A 19711-nucleotide genomic window follows, 5' to 3' on the forward strand; every position below is an offset into this window, starting at 1 on the left:
CTGACATTATAGATGATGCTTTAGTTACAGGAGCAAATACCACATGATTTCTCTGTGCTGTTATTTCGCTCTATAGAGCTAATGCTAGACAGGCTGATCTTGTAGTTTTACTTTGTACTGTACTTCTCCTTGAGCTTTCCCTTTCTCTCTTCCTCTTTCTGTCCCCAGTAGACCTTTCCATCCTTCACTCTGGCATCAGTTATCTAGTGGTCTGCTGCAGTTTTCCATAACCGTTATTGGCCATTCCTCCATTCTTGTCTAGACATGCTCAGCCACGTAGTTGTTTAATGAAACCTCAATGGATTTCATTGTGTGTATTGATAAAATACGATAGCCGCAGCTGTTCTGAGGGTCAGTGCGGCCCTTATGCAGCGATCTGACTGGTTAGATGAAGCTCACGCCTGTATAATGACTGACAAGAGAGAAAGGATGTACTATCTTTGATGAACCTCACCAATAGATCAAGTCTTTGAAATTCTTCTTATGCTATGTTCGGCTTCTCCTTTTTTTTGTTGCTCCCTATGATCTCCTAACATCAGTTTTAGTATATTTCAATGGCTAATATTCATGCTGCTTTAAGCTTTTTAAGTCTCTCCACTTTCACATCCATATTCTAGTGCAGAGGAAATGAAATACAGCTTTTTTTACATTCTGCTCTTTAGAGATGAGTGCATGTGTGTTTCTTGTCCTCTTCTGACTCTTTTTAAGAGGAACGTACAGTTTTCACCCTCTGGCAGTGCTCCAGGTGCTTCTGAATGCTCACTGACACACACTGGAAAAAACTCTCTCTCTCTCTCTCTCTCTCTCTCTCTCTCTCTCTCTCTCTCTCTCTCACACACACACTCACTCTCACCCACACTCTCTCTCTCTCTCTCTCTCTCTCTCACGCACACTCACTCTTACCCACACACTCTCTCTCTCTCTCTCTCTCTTTCTCTCTCTCTCTCTCACACACACACACACACACAAACACACACACACAGAAACACACACACACACACACACTCCTTAGAAGTTAAATTAGTAAGGGCCATTCATTAATGCAGTGATGTTCATACTAAGCAAACCAGTAGAGATTATTAGATTTGAAGAACATAAATTATCAACCTTTAAATTATCCTTAAGTCGATTTTTGACGTTTCACTATATTTCTGAGGGTGTTTGGCTGTCACAAATATATCCATAAAAGGAATACAATAAAGGCAATCTTTAAAGTGTGTTTTTTATCTAGAAAATGTAATGTTATTAACACACACCAACACAGACAGGAGTAAACGCATCATGTCTTAGCAAAGCTAATGCAAACAGTGTCTAATTACAGGCTGTGTACTTAATAATGAAGAACAATGTTGGATGTACTGTAGATATATTTTTCCTTTGTGTATGTGTGTGTGTGCACTAGATCCCATGGACCAAGCTGAAGGCTCATCCAATCACTCTGGTAATAAGAATAATAAGAACACTTTATTTTAAATATTTTGTCTTTAGTATTTTTTTAATGTTGTTTTGTCTTGCTGTTTTTTATTTTGTTTTGTTTCACAGTTTTTGTTTTGTTCTTTAGTTTTTTTTTGCTTTTTTGTTTTTGTTTCAGAATTTTGTTGTTGTTTTGCTGTTTTTTGCTTTTTGTTTCATTCATGTTATCTTGTTTTTCAGTTTTTTTTTTTTTGCCGTCTAGTTTTGTTTTTTGTTTTTGTGTTTTTTGTCATTGTTGCTGTTTTGTTAAGGCATAAAAGACGTTTTCTGCAGCTTAATATTGCAACTTTAAATCATGTCTTTCAGACTTTGGATAAAGTCATCATGGAAATGAGCACCTGTGATGAGCCTCGTCCTCCCAACGGCCCATCACCCATTGCAACAGCGTCGGGTCAAAGGTCAGTTTCAGTTGATCAGCTTTATCTGCCTTGATTTGTATCTCTCCTCTGCTGCTTCCTGTTTTTATTGGTTCCTTCTGCAATGGAAAACCTAGAGATATAAAAAATCTGCCATAAAAAGCCATGGAAGATATTACTTCTTTTTGTATTTGTTTTTGTTTGTTTCTTTGTTGTAAGAGTTAGATATTGCTTTTTGGCTAAATCTTGTTGTAGTGTAAAAATTGTTCGCAAGTCTAATATTATATGTTTATTTATAATCTTATTCTCTCTTTGCCAGTGAATATGGTTTTGCGGAGAAGGTTGTGGAGGGCATCTCTCTCTCTGTGAACTCCATAGTAATCCGCATCAGCGCCAAAGCTTTTAATGCCTCCTTCGAGCTCTCGCAGCTCCAGGTCCACAGCGTTAACACCAGCTGGACCGCCAGTGACCTCCGATACACACGCATCCTGGACCCCACACGTGGAGAGGTGACAACAGATACCTATGGTGTTGTGGAGTCTATGAGCTATGTGTTTATATGTTAACACCATGATTTGTTTTAGATCCTAACATTTAAGGAAGTGAGCTGGCAGATGATCAGGATTGAAGCGGACGCTATCCAGAACACAGAACATGAGGTTGTCAGCGCCCCCATACGCCTCATCACCAACCAGTCAAAGATCAGAGTCTCTTTAAAGAGGAGGGTAAGGATGCACACATGCTCCTTTTACATGCTCAAACAGAAAAATATGGTTAATGTTCAAAATGAGATCCAGCTTTGGATCACTGTACCATCATGTGTATTTTTGAGAGAGTGTGTAGCAATTGTTCTTCTGTGGATCAGCTCTGAGCTCTGCAGGCAGCCGGGATGCGTTTCTCTGTTTCTAGTTTGAATATTGGCATCTGATTAGAGGGTTTTATTTTGGTAGCATCCAGGCCTCTCAGAAAAACAAATGCAAATAAACTCTGTACATTTAGTATGGTCAAATTATACAAGATTAAATGCCATGCAATAGGGAGCATATTGAAAATCTGGGTTTTGAATTCCTTCTTAAACCTGAAAAAATAAAAATAAAATAAAAAATGAAGTCAATAAATCATCCTGATGTAACAGTAAGAGAAATATTGAAGATTCTAAAATAAAATAAACAATAAAAAGCTTGAATACTGGTGTCATTAAACAATAAATAAATAAATTGCAATAAGGTTTCACTGTTATATGGTCTTGGCGAACGAAAGAAACTTCTTTAAAAAAACATTACTTATGATTACTATGATTACTTGGCCTCATGGCTGTATGTCCATGCTTTTTCCAGATGAAAGACTGTAATGTTATTGCATCAAAGCTGATTCTGGTCATGGATGACCTGCTGTGGGTGCTGACGGACTCTCAGCTCAAGGCCATGGTGCAGTACGCCAAGTCTCTTAGTGAAGCCATGGAGAAATCAGCCGCACAGAGGAAGAGCATGGCCCCCGACACCACACAGGTGTGTGATTCATGCCACTTCCTCATCCACTTCACTAATCAGCCACACCACCTGTTGCAGACTACCTCTTTTTAAAAATTTTGCTTTCTATTCTCAAAATAGTATTTTGGTGCCCCCTACTGGTGGAACATTTTATTCCTACAATATACATCAGTGATTTCACCTTTTTTTCTGTGTTTTTAGGTAACCTCGGCGCCCCCCTCAGCCCAGCAGGTGCGCACACAGCAGGCATCAGCCACAGCAGATCAGAGTGCTTCTATGGCACGGCTGTTTAACGCCCATGATGTACGTGAGACCTCACACCACCTCCAAATCAAACATCTCGACCTGCATATCTGCGATGACACCATTGACAACGACAGAGGTACCACATATGCACACACAATTCTGTTATCACCAAAGTTAGTTATACAGTTGGGTGTTAAGCTGAAATGTCTTTTTCACTCTGCAGGAATTAATAAGAGATTAGATGGTGGTGCAGTGCAGTTGTCCTTCAGCTCTATCAGCATAGATTATTATCCCTACCACAAAGCTGGTAAACTCCTCAAACACTTTAGATTATTACTGTAATAACACGTTAAACAGGAAGATGTTCAGTTTATGAAAACATCATTCTTTCTCTCTCTCAGGTGAGACCTGTATGCACTGGATGCATTACGGTGAGGCCACAAAGTCCCGTGAGGCCTGGGCCTGTTCTCTCCTGGATGAGTTCAAGTCTAATTTGGAAATGCTCAAAAATGCAGTCAGTGGTCAGACCCAGAGCTCCCCTCAACATGGTGAGAACGTCCTTCCAATAAGCACACCTTGATTGGCTGATTTCATCTCATTATAACTGAAGAACAGAAAATGGATCAATCTCATGCAACCTATCAAGAACATGTCTGGACCATTTTTGACCCCATAATATATATATATATATACATATACATATACATATGTATATGTATATGTATATGTATATGTATATATATATATATATATATATATTTATATATATATATATATATATATATATATATATATATATATATATATATATATATATATATATATATATATATATATATATATATATAATTATTTATTTTTAGAGGGGGATTTTGGGGTGGAATGTGATCCAGACACTGTTTATTTAATTGACAGCTGTTAATTATAGATGCATACTGTAGATCTGGATATCTGCTCATCCAAACAGTCGATAAAGCAAGTATTTGTGAAACTTTATTTTAAGGGCTCTTCACAAAGACACTTTCAGATGATGGGTTGTAGCTCTGTTCATGGCTAACAAAAGTGGCCACTGAAAGTATAGCAGGGTCTTTGTATAAGGGTCTTTAGCTAAAGTGTTACAGGTTTTAGCTCAATAGCATATTATGGCTAATATTTATATAATATGAGTATATTATTATCATGGTTTTAATTTTGAAGTCATTAGAATGTGTTGTGGTCAGTAAATGTGTCCTGGTAGCTGCTAACACCTGTCCTAGTTTGAGAGGTTTTTTTGCGTAATGGGTTCTGTGTCCCCAGTCCATCAGTCGATTGTCTTAGAAGCGAAGGGTGGAGAGATAATGGTTAGGGAGCTGGACTCAGGCCCAGATGGCTTGTGGCCGCTCTCCCCCACGGCCAACTGCTGCTGGTGTCTGGAGACAGGTAGCTCTCTGGTGTGCGTTTGAGGTGCCTCACAAACACATGGCTGTGGTTTGTGCAGTTGGCCCACTGTGTTTGTGATGTCTAAGGTTATGTGTTTCCTACAGGAAAGATCTCCACCAGCTCCAGCACTTCCTTCTCGCCCCCACCTGCACCGAGATCCCAACTCATGTCCAGCTCAATTGTGCTACAGATCGCAGATTTCAGCATCTATCAGGTCTGTATGGAAGAATACACATACAATATGTAGTCGATTCAAATTCATATGCATTTCATCGAGATGCATCAGTGCTGTCATCACTGACTGAGTAAATGATGAAATATTTATTAATAAGTCACCCTTTAAACGTGTATTGTTACGCTGTGTTGAAGGTGTCTACAGCAGACCAGTCACGCTCAAGTCCTCAAACCATGATCTCCTGCAATAAGAAATCCCTCTACCTCCCCCAAGAGATGCCGGCTATCCATGCTGAATTCACAGAGTACTACTTCCCGGATGGCAAAGACTATCCTAGTAAGACAGAAGTGACAACCTCCATCATAAATGCTGACAAATCAGAATAATCACTTAATATCTCAGTTCAACTCAAGCATTCCATGAATTGACCTGAATAAACTCTCTCTGCAGTCCCTTGTCCCAACCTGTATGTGCAGTTAAACGCACTACAGCTGGTGCTTGACTCTCGCAGTCTGGTTTGGCTCAATCTGTTTGCGCTGGACCTTCGTCAGAGCTTAGAGCAATTTATGGAGCTGTACAAACTCAATGACTCACAGAAACCCGACGAGCATGTAGATATCAGAGTGGACGGACTCATGCTGAAGGTAGGTCTTACTTACATTGACTTAAACTGCAGTTTAGCTTCATTCCTAATCAAATGGCTCATTTCCACTGAGCAGTACGGGTCAGTACAGTTCAATATGGTACGATTCTGGGTTCTTTCCACTGCCAACAGTACCCTTACTTGATAGACGGGATGTATGCCAGAGGAAGTGAAGCCACAAAAGACATTTACATTTAATTTTTTTATTTATAGATGTAGCAGACACTTTTATCCAATGTGACTTGCAGTGCATTTAGGCTACACATTTGTTTTTGCTAGTATGTGTGATCTCTGGGAATTGAACCCATGACCTTTTGCGCTGCTAACGCAATGCTCTACCACTGAGCCACAGGAACAAAAGACAGCTTATTTTCCGCCTACTGACCTAACAAATAATCACAAGATGTGGGACGTGCACTTCTCAGACGGTATTTAAACTTTGACGGCCCGAATCAGAAGTGTTATTTTCTGATAACAAAAAAAGAAACCGCAGTAAGTACAGGCAGTCGTAATATTAGTGCGCAATAACTTTAGCCCTCCCGCTCATGTTTGAACTTCAGCAGAGGGATCCAAAATCAAATAATCAGCACCACGGGTAATCTAGTCAAAAGTGACCAAAAGTGGGCAGAAGGGACAGATTAAAATGCCAGGTGTAAATGGGTATGTGTCTTCATTGTCCACTTGTGATCTGATCAACCAAAATGCGTCTTAATACCAATTGTAAACAGGGCTGGAGATGCATTTACCATTTACCATTCTGCAGCGAGTCTAGCTCCACTCATAATGTAATGAACTACTGTGCTAGTTACTCCAATGGAAGGGTCCAAAAAAATGCTATGGTACTGTTTGCTATTTTCGTACAATTCAATACTTCTAACAATGGGAACGGACAGAAATGAACACCGTACAGAACTGAACCATACCACTCGGTGGAAATGAACCAAAAGACACCTGAGCAAGGTATGTCTTCAATGTTTTTAGAAATTACAAGTGAGTTTGATCAGAGTTGAAGCTAAACTCTGCACGGCAGTGGCCCTCCAGGTCCGGATTTGAGTAAGCTTATTGTAATACACTGTACAGTAAATTATCGTATTATAGTTTAATTTAAAACTCTATGTTTGCATGTTTGTAGCTGGTGATCCCTACAGACCAGGAGAAGGCTCAGCCTGACCAGCCCCGCTCAGTTTCAGTCCAGACCTCAGAGATGGTAGCCACTAACACACGTCACTCTCCTGGATGTACTCGGTCCAGTCTGGAAGCCCTCTTGCAGGCCTTCAAGGAACAACCCTTCTTCACCTCCCTCTCTTCGTCTTTTCCTCGCTCCCAAAACTCCTTCTCTGTGCTGCATTCTGTCTTCCAGCGGCATGCTCACGAGCAGGACACACGCATTCATGATGTGTACCGTGGCCTTGCTCCGCCATCTCTCTCCACCAATGCCCTCAAAACACCAGCAGCCACTGACTTGTGGGCCGTGCATTTTTCCCAGTTCTGGGTGGACTATGAGGGCTCACGCAGTGGGCGAGGTCGTCCGACACCTTGTGTGGACTCCTTCCCTCTGACATTTTGGGCATGCCACCCTGCCCGATACACTCAGCTCCATGAGAGGCTCAGAGCAGGCGCAGGGTCAGACCTGTTGCCTCGCAGTGAGTCAGCAGAGATAGCCAGTCGTCTGCAGAGGAAGAAGCTTCTAAAGGAGTACTACAGCACTGATACATCTCCCAGCAACACGCCAAGCAATGGCCTCCACAAACCACACTCTCTGGATGGCCTTTTAAGCAACTCCTCTTCGTCTCTTTCCCTTGCTTCCTCGTCCAGTGAAGTAGACTTGCAGGTGCTAGTGCACGTCCAGAAGCACCTTAGTGCTCAGGTGAGCCATGGGCAGTATATGTTTCTGCTCAGACTGCAAAATGCTGTGAAATCTCTGCAGCGCTCTTTACAGCAAGATCTGGAGCAGTACGGCTCCAAGCGCCAGGGTCCCACTCAACCCTTCAGTGCTTGCGTGGGCGTGCACATGAAAAGTGCAGAAGTTACACTACTCCTAAAGCCCATTCCCCAACCAGATTTAAACTCCCTCCCTCTGGACTCAGACGTATCCCCTTCAGAAAGCAGGGCCACTCTTGAAGCCGGGAGTGAGGTAAGCGAGGGGCACGAGAGGCCCTCGGCTGCAGGAGAGGGTACTCGAAATGCGGATCAGCTCCTTTGTGCAGGGACACATGCCATCAACGCATCTCCTCTCCTTCCTTCTCCATCTCCTGCTCTGAGAAAGGCATCTGTGGATGAGAGGAGTAGCGTGGTATCTGGAGGGAGGGTGCCATCTGAGGAGAAGAAGGATTTGAGAGAAGGCTATCCCAATGGGGAGGGCAAAAGAACTGAAGCCGAAGGGCAGCAGAGTGTAACCTCACAAGGTGGAACCATGGTAATAGATCCCATGTCTGACAATTCCTCCAGGGAATGGACCGACAAGAGTCATGGAGGCAGGCTACCTCAGTCCATGTCCAGGTATTACTATTTGTGTATTTAAAGCACAGCTGTCCAGTCTTTCCTGCTTTGTTTTTGGAAATTGATCATGCAAGTAGCGCTGAATATCCCTGTCTCAAATGCTCACATAAGCTTTTGCAGTCCAACGTAGAGTACAAACTTTGGTATAAATGGGACAGAATACTGGCCAGACATATTGTGGGCCAGACAGCCGGGGAATCCAAGCATGCTCCTAGAGGGCTACCTTGCCGCAAACTTCAGTTCCAACCCTGCTCCAAGGACCTGGCCTTTAATGTTCAATCATGATGAAAACCTAGCTGATTTAGGAGTATTTGATTAGGGTTGGCTAAATGCTGCAAGTCCTCTAGGAGCAGGGTTAGCTACCCATGGACTAGATGAGGGATGGGCAACTTTGGTCCTGCAGGGCCACTGTCCTGCAAAGTTTAGTTCCAATCCTGATGAAAACTCGCCTGCCTCTAGTATTTTTGTTACCATAAAAGCATTTTATAGGTGTGTTTAATTGGGGTTGGCGTGAAACTCTGCAGGACCCAAGTTGCCCATCCCTGGCCTAGTTAGTAACCCATGAAACTCTTTGAATTTCATCCTAACCCAGTCTAGACCTGAAAGGACACCTTCCTGCAGAATTAGTTCCATCCCCTTAAAGTCAAAAACTTACAAACAGCACCTTTAATAATTTCAAGAATAATTTTTTTTCTTTTCAGTTTTCAATGTACATTCACGACAATAGCACTGGTGCACTTTTCACCAGTGGTGTAGAATAGAAAATGTTATAACTGAATGTAGATTGGATTGATACAGATGAGATTTAATGTTATGAGAGTTATTTAAAGTTATGAATAATTTTGAACATGAATGTTTAGAGCCAGTTTGAATTTGATCATGATTCATCAATGTTCCATTCTCAGAATCACTTAAAAGTGTATTAACAAACTTTCTCTAATACTTTACTGATGCATTTGTTGAATTGATTTCATAAAATGTTGTTCACCGCAGCAAAATGTCTTGCAGGTCAAGGGGGTTGAATAATTTTGATCGCAACTGTATTTGGGAGTAAAACCCAATGCACAACTGCTTCTTTGCTCTAAATGTGACATTTGGGTGTGTGTGTGTTTGATCTCTCTCTTCCAAAGGAAAGGCAGTTTATCAGTGGTCTCTGACCTCTTAACTTCCACGCACAGCAGGTCTACCTCCTTATATTCCATGTCCAACATGTAAGACACCCTCCTTAGGACTCTGTGCCCATCTGTGTATGCGTGAATGTTTGTGCAGAAAACTGGTATCGTGTTTGTGATCATTTCGCACTAGCTTGTCCTTCATTGTGTTATGTGTAGGACTGTGGATTTGCGCAGAGTTTGGCGACTCGGTCTCTGACTAGTGCCAAAAATGTTGCCGCCTTAGTATCATTTGTGTTGGTACTAACATGCTCATTCACTGTCATGCTCACTGTTCTCTACTTTTTGTGCATGTACTCCGCAGTGGTCGATTGATTCAGGGCAAGTCGCAGTCGAGTTTCTCGGTATCCTTTTCTAAGCTCATGAAGAAAAGCCCTTCACTACAGTCTCTGGATGATGTCTCCATTGACAGTTACTCACTCGAGGATTGTGACAGCTACAGCCTGCTGGAGAGAGGTATATGTGCTCCTGAACACCATATTGTACTTGTGGTTTTCTTTTTATACAAGCGCTGTATTAGATTTGTGACCACAAGGAGGCAGTATTGTAATGCCTTTCTTTTTGTGCTATTTTTGTTCCATTAATGGAGCAATGCTGAAAATTTATTGAGAACCAATTTATTTTCCATTTAGCATAGGCTAAACATCAGTCCCAGATGTTATGAGCTTTGCAACTCAATTTGGCTCTGGATATGCTGTTACACTCTCTTGTTCTTACCAAATAATACACAAATGTTTTTTGTTGCAGATGACATATCAATCTCTGGTTTTAAGGATGTTCAAAATGAACAGATTTCCACAGAAGGGACAAATGTGACTCTCGCTCAGGAGGCAGATGAGGGCCAGTCACCTGACGCCATCAGCAATGCCTCACAGAGCATAGATGAACCCACGAAAGACCTTGTAATAACCCCTTTTTATTTATCCTTTCATTCTCCTTTTTATATCATGCTCAACTTGGTTGATAACGTTATCTTTTTCTCTTCTCCTGAATGAAAGCAATTTGATGATGCATCTATTAGTATCTATATATAAAATATCTGTATTGCGTGAATTTGCAGGTGTCTGTGCTGGTTTTGAAGATTCAGTCAGTCTGCTGTTCTCTGGATCTGAAGGGAGATGATACAGCAGTTGCTCTGGAGGTAGGACGGATCCGACCCAACCAGCTCGGCAATGTCAGTTTGCGGCAGTATCTTAGCAACCGCGGCCTGGGTAAGACTGATTGACACGTGTGTTTTTGTGTGTGTGTGTGTGTGTGTGTAGTGTTGCTGTTACACCTGATAAATACTTGCTGTTTGCGTTTCTTCAGGTTTATTGTCTACAGCATCAGTCGCTCAAAGTTGCGAAGGTACTTCAAGTGTGTATCTTCATATTATTGCATAGTGTGTGTGTGTGTGTGTGTGTGTTCGTTGGCATGTTTGTGAGTGTTGATTCTGTCTGTGAGTTTGCATGAGTCTGAGTTGTGTGTGTTGTGTGATCACTCTTTCAGCACTTTTTGTGTTTAGCGAGAATACTACTATTCAAAAGTTCCATGGTCACTCTATGGTCACCTAAGCTACCTTTACAGCATTTAATAAAAACAATATACAGTAAAATAGTAATATTATTACAATTTAAAATGACTTATTTCCATTCTTTTTCTTTTTTTAATATATATTCCTGTGATGGCAAAGCTACATTTTCAGCAGCCATTAAACCAGTCTTCAGTGTCACATGATCTTTCAGAAATCTTTCTAAGAAGCTGATTTGGCACTCAAGAAAACTTATTATTATTATTTTTATCATCAGTGTTGAAAACAGTTGTGCTGCTTAATATTTTAATGAAAGCTGGTGCGATTCGATAGAACAGCCTTTATTTGTACATTTATTGTTTTTAACATTGAAAATGTTTTACTGTCACTCTTGATCAATTTAACACACCCTTTCTGAATAAAAGTATGACTTGCTTTCAAAAAATACAAAAATAAAATAAATTACTGACTTAGAACTTTTGAACGCTGATATGAACCCCTTTAAAGCACCTTGGCTGAAAACATTTAGTCAGCTGGTGGACGAGTATGTAAATAAGAGTTTTTTATTTTTACTTTTTTGAAGCAGTGTTGTAGGTTGTGTGTGCTGTTAATGGAGCATTTTCTCGTTCACTGGTCCCTGCTCTCTCTCTCTCTCTCTCTCTCTCTCTCTCTCTCTCTCTCTCTCCTATAGCTGCTTTGGTATTGTGTTGTTGTTTCTCTACTGTCACAGACCACTGGGTTCCGCAGTAGCAGAACTGCTGGTTCAGGAGACTTTGTACACACATAAATACACACATACAGACTCATCTATCTGGGCTGTTTCAGTGCACTGCCTCTTTCCTCTCCAAGGATTAATCTCTAGGCTTTTCTCTGCTCAGTTTCTCTTGACTGATTCTGCTTGCCTCTGTTTTTCCAGTCTGTTTCTCTGTATCTTTCTATGTATCTGCTCCCATGTTCTCTATTTTCAGTTATTCTGACTTATTCACTTTTTCCTCCTGCAGTATTTTTCTTCAGTATCTTCACTAGGGAGAGAAAGTGCTGCGCTTGCTTGTTTTTAGTCACATCTGTTCTAGGATTAATCGAGAAGTTGAGTCCGGAATGACAGGAATACCAGTGATCGGATCGCTTTTTCTCCTTGTAATGGGGTCGGAGCATTTCTAACTCCTGTGTATTCACACAGGATGCTGGATGTGTGAAGTGCGATAGTTGACCCAAAAATGAAAATTCTATCATTAATTACTCACCCTCATGGACCACAAAACCAGTCGCTGTCGCTGAGGTATATTTTTAGCAATGGCTAAATAAAACTTTGTATGGGTGAAAATGATTGATTTTTCTTATATGCCAAAATCATTAGGATATTGAGTAAAGATCATGTTCCATCAAGAGATTTTGTACATTTCCTACCATAAATATATGAAAAAATAATTTTTTGATTAGTGATTAGTAATATGCATTGCTTAGAATTAATCTGGACAACTTTAAAGCTGCAGTAGGGAACTTTTGTAAAGATATATTTTTTACATATTTTTTAAACCTGTCATTATGTCCTGACAGTAGAATATGAGACAGATAATCTGTGAAAAAAATCAAGCTCCTCTGGCTCCTCCCAGTGGTCCTATTGCTATTTGCAGAAAGCCATCCGCTCCCGGTAAGAAACAACCAATCAGAGCTGCGGTCCGTAACTTTGTTTGTGTTCAAAATGTAGAAAAATGAACATAACAAGCGAGTACACCATGAATCCGTTTTCCAAACCGTGTTTTTAGCTTGTCCTGAATCACTAGGGTGCACCTATAATAAGTGTTTATATTCGGACTATTTTAGATTGCTTGGGGGGTACCGCGGCGGAGTAACCCAGTACCGTTGTGATTCTTCATAGACATAAACAGAGAGAAGTAGTTCCGGCTACGATGTTCTTCCGCAAGACGCAAGCGACATTCAGTGACATTCATGTGAAGTGACATTCAGCCAAGTATGGTGACCCATACTCAGAATTTGTGCTCTGCATTTAACCCATCCGAAATGCACACACACAGAGCAGTGAACACACACACACACTGTGAACACACACCCGGAGCAGTGGGCAGCCATTTATGCTGCGGCGCCCGGGGAGCAGTTGGGGGTTCGATGCCTTGCTCAAGGGCACCTAAGTCGAGGTATTGAAGGTGGAGAGAGAACTGTACATGCACTCCCCCCACCCACAATTCCGTCCGGCCCAAGACTAGAACCCACAACCCTTTGATTGGGAGTCCAACCCTCTAACCATTAGGCCACGACTTCCCCTACATTTCTGGGTCTTGAACGTGTCAGTGGCATTACTGTCCATGCAGCAGTGGTGTCAAAAGTATTGGCATTCATTACTCAAGTAGAAGTATAGATACTAGGGTTTAAAAAGACTTTTGTAGAAGTTGAAGTATCAACTCAAGCTTTTTACTCAAGTAAAAGTGTAAAAGTACTGGTTTAAAAAACTACTTAAAGTATAAAAGTAAAAGTAATGTAAGGGAAAAAATGGCATTAAGAACAAAAGCTTGGGCCGTGCCACAGGGGCCTATTGTGCACTACCCCACCTCCTCAAAAAAACTGCATTTTTCTAAAGGCCATAATGACTATAATGTTATATTAAAATGTTCATGTTGAAAAATTTGGGATGCACTAGGCTACCTGTTTCAGCCACATATATGCCCATTGAAAATCAACGCATTTTAGTACAATGCAAATATATTAAAGAGCTAGAGATATGATGACTAGTTGCCAATAAGTATTGTTATGGTGCAAAAAGTCAAACTCCAGAGGCATGCATGTCATGAATAACTTTTAATGGAATGTAAATGTACATCCAGGCTTAGCTGCAGGAATCTGTGTATGGGATGGGAATCTGGGATGTCCAGCGAAGAAAAAGCACTCATTTGGTAAATGAGCCAGTGAGAAATAATAACTTATGTAGGGTCCAGTGCCTTTTCGATACTTTTAAAAGATACCAGGGCCTAAATGGTGCCTGAAACGATACTTTAAAAAAAGAACCTAAAAAAAAAAAAAGTGGATAACTTTAAAGAACATTACAAAGATTTAAAATAAATCCATCGATTTCAGCTTGGATGCTCTCATTTCCCAAAATGTGCTTCCCTTAATCTAAGGCTAATAAATGTATTTAACAATCTGGGTCATTATTTAATACAAAACCACACATAATATTTCTACTGTATCTCTGTCAATCTCTCTGATATTTAGTTAAGATGAGTGCTGTCTGTCACTGTCTTTAATCAGTTCTGTGAATTACTGTATGCTCATTCTTTATAAAGTAGCAACAATGTTGTTTTTAAAAGTACTGTGCAAAAGTCTTATAGAAAAGAAAAAATAGTATTTTCACCCCAAAAAAGGGTTTTAAACCAGTTATTTATATCTTTTGCTGTATTGTGTCCGTAGGAAATATCAGTTTGCCATTCATTTTAATAATAATCTAGTGCGATTTTGAACGAACAAGCAGTTTGACAACGGCAAAATGAATGTTTGGAAATGTAAACTGATATTTTCTACTGACGCACTACAGCATGTAAATAGCCCAACAACATTCTTTTAAGTGAAAATACTAACGTGCCTAAGACTTTTTCACAGTAGCTAGTGTATGTATAAAGTACGTATGAATAAGTGTAATTAAAGTATGTTCGTTCATATGTGTTAAGGGCTAGATTTTCGCTGGAGGAAACGGCTGTGGTGTGATGAGTGGTGACAAGCGAAAACTTTACAGTAGATGAGAAAGCGACTGCTTCCTCGTGACCTTTTGTAAACTGCATTTATGACAAAGAACTGCACAGATACGGATATTCTAACAAACTATCGGTAAACACACACCTTGTGTCCTCTGTCTCTGTTTGAGCTCGCGCTGCTCCTCCGCGGTCTGCAGATTGAAGAGCGCGCTGAAAGACGGAGAAGAGACCGGTCTGACGCCGGGTTCATATTAAATTTAAGCGGACTGACTCTGAGGCGATCGTATACCGGTTCCATACCCAACCTTACTTTTAAGAAATATATTTTTTGATGAACCCAAAACTGGCTATGTACTTGCTGGAGTGTGATTTCATGTGGATGGATTTGTGTCATGTGCAGGTGCGATGGATCGCGTACAGACCAATAGGGTGTCGGAATGGTATATGTTTATACTTCTCATCCAACCACAATCAAATTCACTCCATCCGGGTGGCGCGATTTATCTGGATACGTTTTTTTTTTTCTTTTTTAGAATGATGACAAGCCGGAATGAAAGTAACGCAGTAACGAAGCTATTTTTAAAATGTAAGGAGTAGAAAGTACAGATACTTGCGTGAAAATGTAAGGAGTAGAAGTAAAAAGTCGGCTGAAAAATAATTACTCAAGTAAAGTATAGATACCCAAAATTTCTACTTAAGTACAGTAACGAAGTATTTGTACTTCGTTACTTGACACCTCTGCCATGCAGGGTCAGAAAGCTCTCGGATTTCATCAAAAATATCTTTATTTGTGTTCCAAAGATGATAGAAGGTCTTGCGGGTTTGGAACGACACAAAGGGCTGAATTATCATTTTTTGGGTGAACTATCCCTTTAACTCTCCTTTCAAGAAATTTAAACTGAACTTCATGCACATGGACAAAAGTTTAGAGCCACCCCTATATTTTTCTACAATATTATAATCATAATGTAAATGAAGCAATACATAAGAACGTGTTTGTCATGCATTAAAGAGAATGAATGAAAATGAATTGATTATAATTGAGTCATATCATTTCTAATCTATTAGAATTAAATTGCAAGATAGCAATTTCCAATATTATTCAAGTGGACATTATAAATATTCATAGGTTGGAATTCATAATTATAAAAAAAAAACATTTTATTCAAAAAGTCATGTCAAATTTGTATTAAACTCTTTGAATTTACAAAAGCACATGGTACTAAGTTTTTTTTGGACACAGTACCATGATAAAACCATGTTTTTGGACATGTACCATAGTGTTCCTTGAAGTGCTTTGGAATACTGCAAATACCACAGAATATAAATATGATTATCATCAGTATATGCTAGTGTACTATGTTAGTACCATCTGCTACAATCATCTTACCATAGCAATGCCTCAGTACTTTTGTAAGGAGTTTGGTTGCCTATTCTGTCTCCCCATTTCTTTACTCTGTTATATCTCTTATTTAACAAGCTTCTGCGTCGGGTGTTTTTCCTCTCTGTTCTGGGCAGAGGAGGTGAGGATGTTAATGCAGTCTCAGTTTCAAATCTTCAGTCTTCTCGAAAGCAAGAACATGTAGGGCAGCCAGCGAAGTAGATACCGCGGACTCCTCTGCCATGAGACCCTCTGGGACCGCCGAACTGCACAGCCCCGATATCATTTGATGTCTCCTTTCTGCCCTCTGCTGTAGGAAATTTCAATGAATTTCAATGAGATTTCTATTCATTACCGCAGGCATTGTAGTGCTGACATTTTGGATTCAATGCATAATTTAAGTGCAGGGTTTCAATGTTTTGGATTTGTCTATTTTTAGACTCTGGTGGCTGTCTCCCGTGTCCTGCTTTGCCGTCTGGTTCCACAGTCTATGTAGCGGGCCCTTATTTTTCTATTCATTAGTGAGCCATTGTTTTCCTGCATGACTGTGTACACGTTCACGTGTCCTCTTAGATCCAAAGCTTATTGAGTTGCATGGAGAAACATGCAGTAACATGGAGTAGATGGTGTTTTCATCATGTAGATCTTCGTTATTATTGTGTGTATTTTGTATAACGGCATCTAAAATATAAAAGGGTGTTCACACTGACCGTGATCTGTGGTTTGAATGATTCATTATCAATGAGAGCTACAGGAACTATAGTTGAAAAAGTTTAATGGCACTGTAAATAATTAGTGATACATTAGGCTATCCAGCAGCAGGAACACTTACTGTATTATCGGCATAACATTTCTTGCTGCCTTCAAGTGCAGCTGATATGCTTTATCTTTGAGTTTGGCATTCATTATCATGACACTGTCTGAAGGACTTGATTCTGATTGGTCAATCGCAGTATTCTGAAGTCTGTTATTCTCCAATTAAGACTGTTCTTTCACACCATGGTCCCATCCTCTAATTTTAGCCAAACGCAACTGGTCTTTCATCCGTTATAGTTATTAATTGTATTGGAAATAAAATTGGAGGACTTTAGTAATACTACTGTATTATTATTTCAGTGTTCTTCTCGCCAGGATGATTGTTTTTTACATTGCAGTTTACAATCAAATTAATTATTAGATAATAACACTGTATGGATAAGTTTTATTTTAAACAGTTTTATCTCAAATCCAGATTTCATGACCACTTAATTATTTATGTGCTGAGAAACCATGTAATCAGTGGAATGACTTTATGTTCTCATTTAAATGTTGATTTTGTTTGAACTAGATCATTCGTCTTGCCTCAAAGCCACTTGCTAGGAACCATTTTTCTTCATTGAAGCTTGGCGTTTAGTGAACTAATAAAATATTTAAACTCAGTAAAATCAATATTTGTGTCTAGTTATTGACTTACAGTTTAGGGCAAGCAGCCTTGTAACTAGTAAACAAGTATACACGCCCCGTATGACATTAGAAGCTTGTGTATCACCTAGAATTTTGAGTTTATTACTTTTAGATATTACTTTGCTTGGTGATATGATCAGAAGTCTTAATTACAGTATATCTCATTTGAAGAACACATCTGTCGGTGTGAACAAAGCATTTCATGGATCCAAACTCAGAACCTTTAAACTAACATAACCTTTTTATTGCACAAGTCTGTTGAGGAAAATATTAGCACATTAGTCAATTTCTGATATTTATCAATCTCTCTCTCCCAGGCTCTGGGTCAGGGTCGGACCTCAGCACGGTGTTATTAAATCCAGAGGTGCAGGTGAGGCTTGAAAGCGGCCCGGGCGCTGCGGTTCACTCTCCTCTGGCCGAACAGAATGGCTTCCTGCAGTGCCGCCTACAGGCCTTCAGTGCCGACTTCCTCATGACATCACTGCGAAACCTCGCTCTCTTCATGGAGGATGACTCCACCTCCCAGGTTCTCCCCATGGAGATCACCATCAAAGATACACACGTCAATCTGAAGGTGCATTTAGACACAAGACTGTTACAATATCAGATTTTATCCGAATTATCATCTGCTATCACTTTAGATTATTATTATTATTATTATTATTTTTTATTTATTTTTTTGGCCAATGAATCTAATTTAAGATGAGCTTTTTGAATTTGGGTCTTGCTTACATCTGTCATGTCCTCAACAAGATTTTGTGTGAAAGCAGTAGGTTCTGGTGCTGGGTTATGTCTGATACCATTGAATATGTTGTATTAACATGATATGGATATTAAAGTTATCACCAGTAGCAATGTTTTGGTTTATACGATGCATGATTGTACACAGCTCCTCAGTTCCAAAACCTAGTGAGCTGCAATCCCAGAATGCACTGATTTCAATAAAAAAAACATAGTAGATAGCAAGAAGGCTCACAGTTTTATCCGGAACCAGCATGTATGTACTAATATATGTGTTTAAATCAGGATGATGGTCCCCGTGACAAAGCATCAGAGCCCGAGGCCACGCCCATTGCCGTGCATATTCACAATCTTCTTATTCATCGCCAAGATGATGGCTCATTCAGCATCGGAGGAGGTTATTCATGTCCCTTACTTCCTGTTTTTCTCTTCCTGCTACCTCCTCCTCTCCTAAACTTTAATTGTTCCTTATAGCATAATTTTCCCTCCCTTTGGCACATGCATGCAAATCTCTTTTACTTTGAAGTTTGCCTCTATTTTTAATTATTTTGAGATAGAATTAAACCTCAGGAATGCACGTACTTAACGCATCCCTCCCCCTTTCTCCCCTCGGACAGCTGAGCGTGCTGCGGACTCAAAGCTTCAGAAGGCGGGGCCTGTGAATGACAGCTGGCTCAGTTCTGTCCCTGAAGTTCCTGTAGGTGTGGCCAGTGAGCCGAAAGCCACTCAGACTGCAGCTCTGTCACCCACAAGCCCCACCCCCTCAAGTAGAGAACAGGTACACAACGAACAATTTGCGATATGTAAAATATTTTTGCATGATCTGGGTTACGTCCACATAATGCTGTAAAATTGCAGCCTTATGTGAACATTTCGGTTTGTGATCTAAATACCCATGTATGTTTGTAATCCTTTAACGGTGATGCAAGATTGCTGTTTGTTTTGTTTTTTTGTTTTTTTTCACTTGGTTTATTTACATTTTAAAGGGATAATTTTATAAAAAATGAAGTTTTCTATGGAAATCTATTTTATGTGCTGTGAAAACATACTTTACTATAAAAACTCAGAACTTCCTCAATCCAAAAAATAATTTATTGAAACTAGGCTGCAAACAACGGCTTGTTCTGAAATATTTCGATTTCCAATGACAGAAACCTGTAACATTTACATGCAGTTACACATCAATAGCCCCATTTCCATTAACCTTCAAATTGTTAAAATTGAAAAAAAATATTGAAAATACACCTAATTGAAACATACATTTTGCAAAAAAAATCCCATATATTGCACAGTGCTTTTATCAAAGAATTGTATATTACACACGTATTATAAAGGGCTTTCCTTGCTATTAAAGTGTGGATAACCCCTTATTTACACGGCACACATCTATGGTGCATTATGACCCTAGCATGGCCACCGGAGCATCCATCGCAGTGACTTGTCATGAAAGGAAAATGTT

The 19711-nt window shown here is 40.0% G+C and overlaps 1 protein-coding gene across 3 annotated transcripts in view; it reads left to right on the plus strand.

Annotated features, from left to right (window-relative positions):
• LOC113095196 (UHRF1-binding protein 1-like) overlaps window positions 1–19711 on the plus strand; it is a 36955-nt gene that overhangs the window by 14866 nt on the left and 2378 nt on the right. Inside the window, exons 3-22 of one of the 3 annotated variants that reach the window (XM_026260835.1) lie at window positions 1403–1441; window positions 1780–1871; window positions 2149–2338; window positions 2414–2554; window positions 3167–3337; window positions 3521–3701; window positions 3789–3872; window positions 3967–4113; window positions 5089–5198; window positions 5354–5495; window positions 5610–5803; window positions 6935–8301; window positions 9432–9512; window positions 9778–9929; window positions 10221–10375; window positions 10534–10684; window positions 10782–10820; window positions 17829–18085; window positions 18538–18649; window positions 18870–19030. In XM_026260835.1, coding sequence (XP_026116620.1) covers window positions 1403–1441; window positions 1780–1871; window positions 2149–2338; window positions 2414–2554; window positions 3167–3337; window positions 3521–3701; window positions 3789–3872; window positions 3967–4113; window positions 5089–5198; window positions 5354–5495; window positions 5610–5803; window positions 6935–8301; window positions 9432–9512; window positions 9778–9929; window positions 10221–10375; window positions 10534–10684; window positions 10782–10820; window positions 17829–18085; window positions 18538–18649; window positions 18870–19030 — 3966 coding nt within the window. The remainder of the gene's footprint in view (window positions 1–1402; window positions 1442–1779; window positions 1872–2148; window positions 2339–2413; window positions 2555–3166; window positions 3338–3520; window positions 3702–3788; window positions 3873–3966; window positions 4114–5088; window positions 5199–5353; window positions 5496–5609; window positions 5804–6934; window positions 8302–9431; window positions 9513–9777; window positions 9930–10220; window positions 10376–10533; window positions 10685–10781; window positions 10821–17828; window positions 18086–18537; window positions 18650–18869; window positions 19031–19711) is intronic. The other 2 variants (XM_026260836.1, XM_026260838.1) reach the window with 2 other exon arrangements.

This window comes from Carassius auratus, unplaced genomic scaffold (genome assembly GCF_003368295.1).
Source record: "Carassius auratus strain Wakin unplaced genomic scaffold, ASM336829v1 scaf_tig00215639, whole genome shotgun sequence".
Classification (NCBI taxonomy): Eukaryota; Metazoa; Chordata; class Actinopteri; order Cypriniformes; family Cyprinidae; genus Carassius; species Carassius auratus.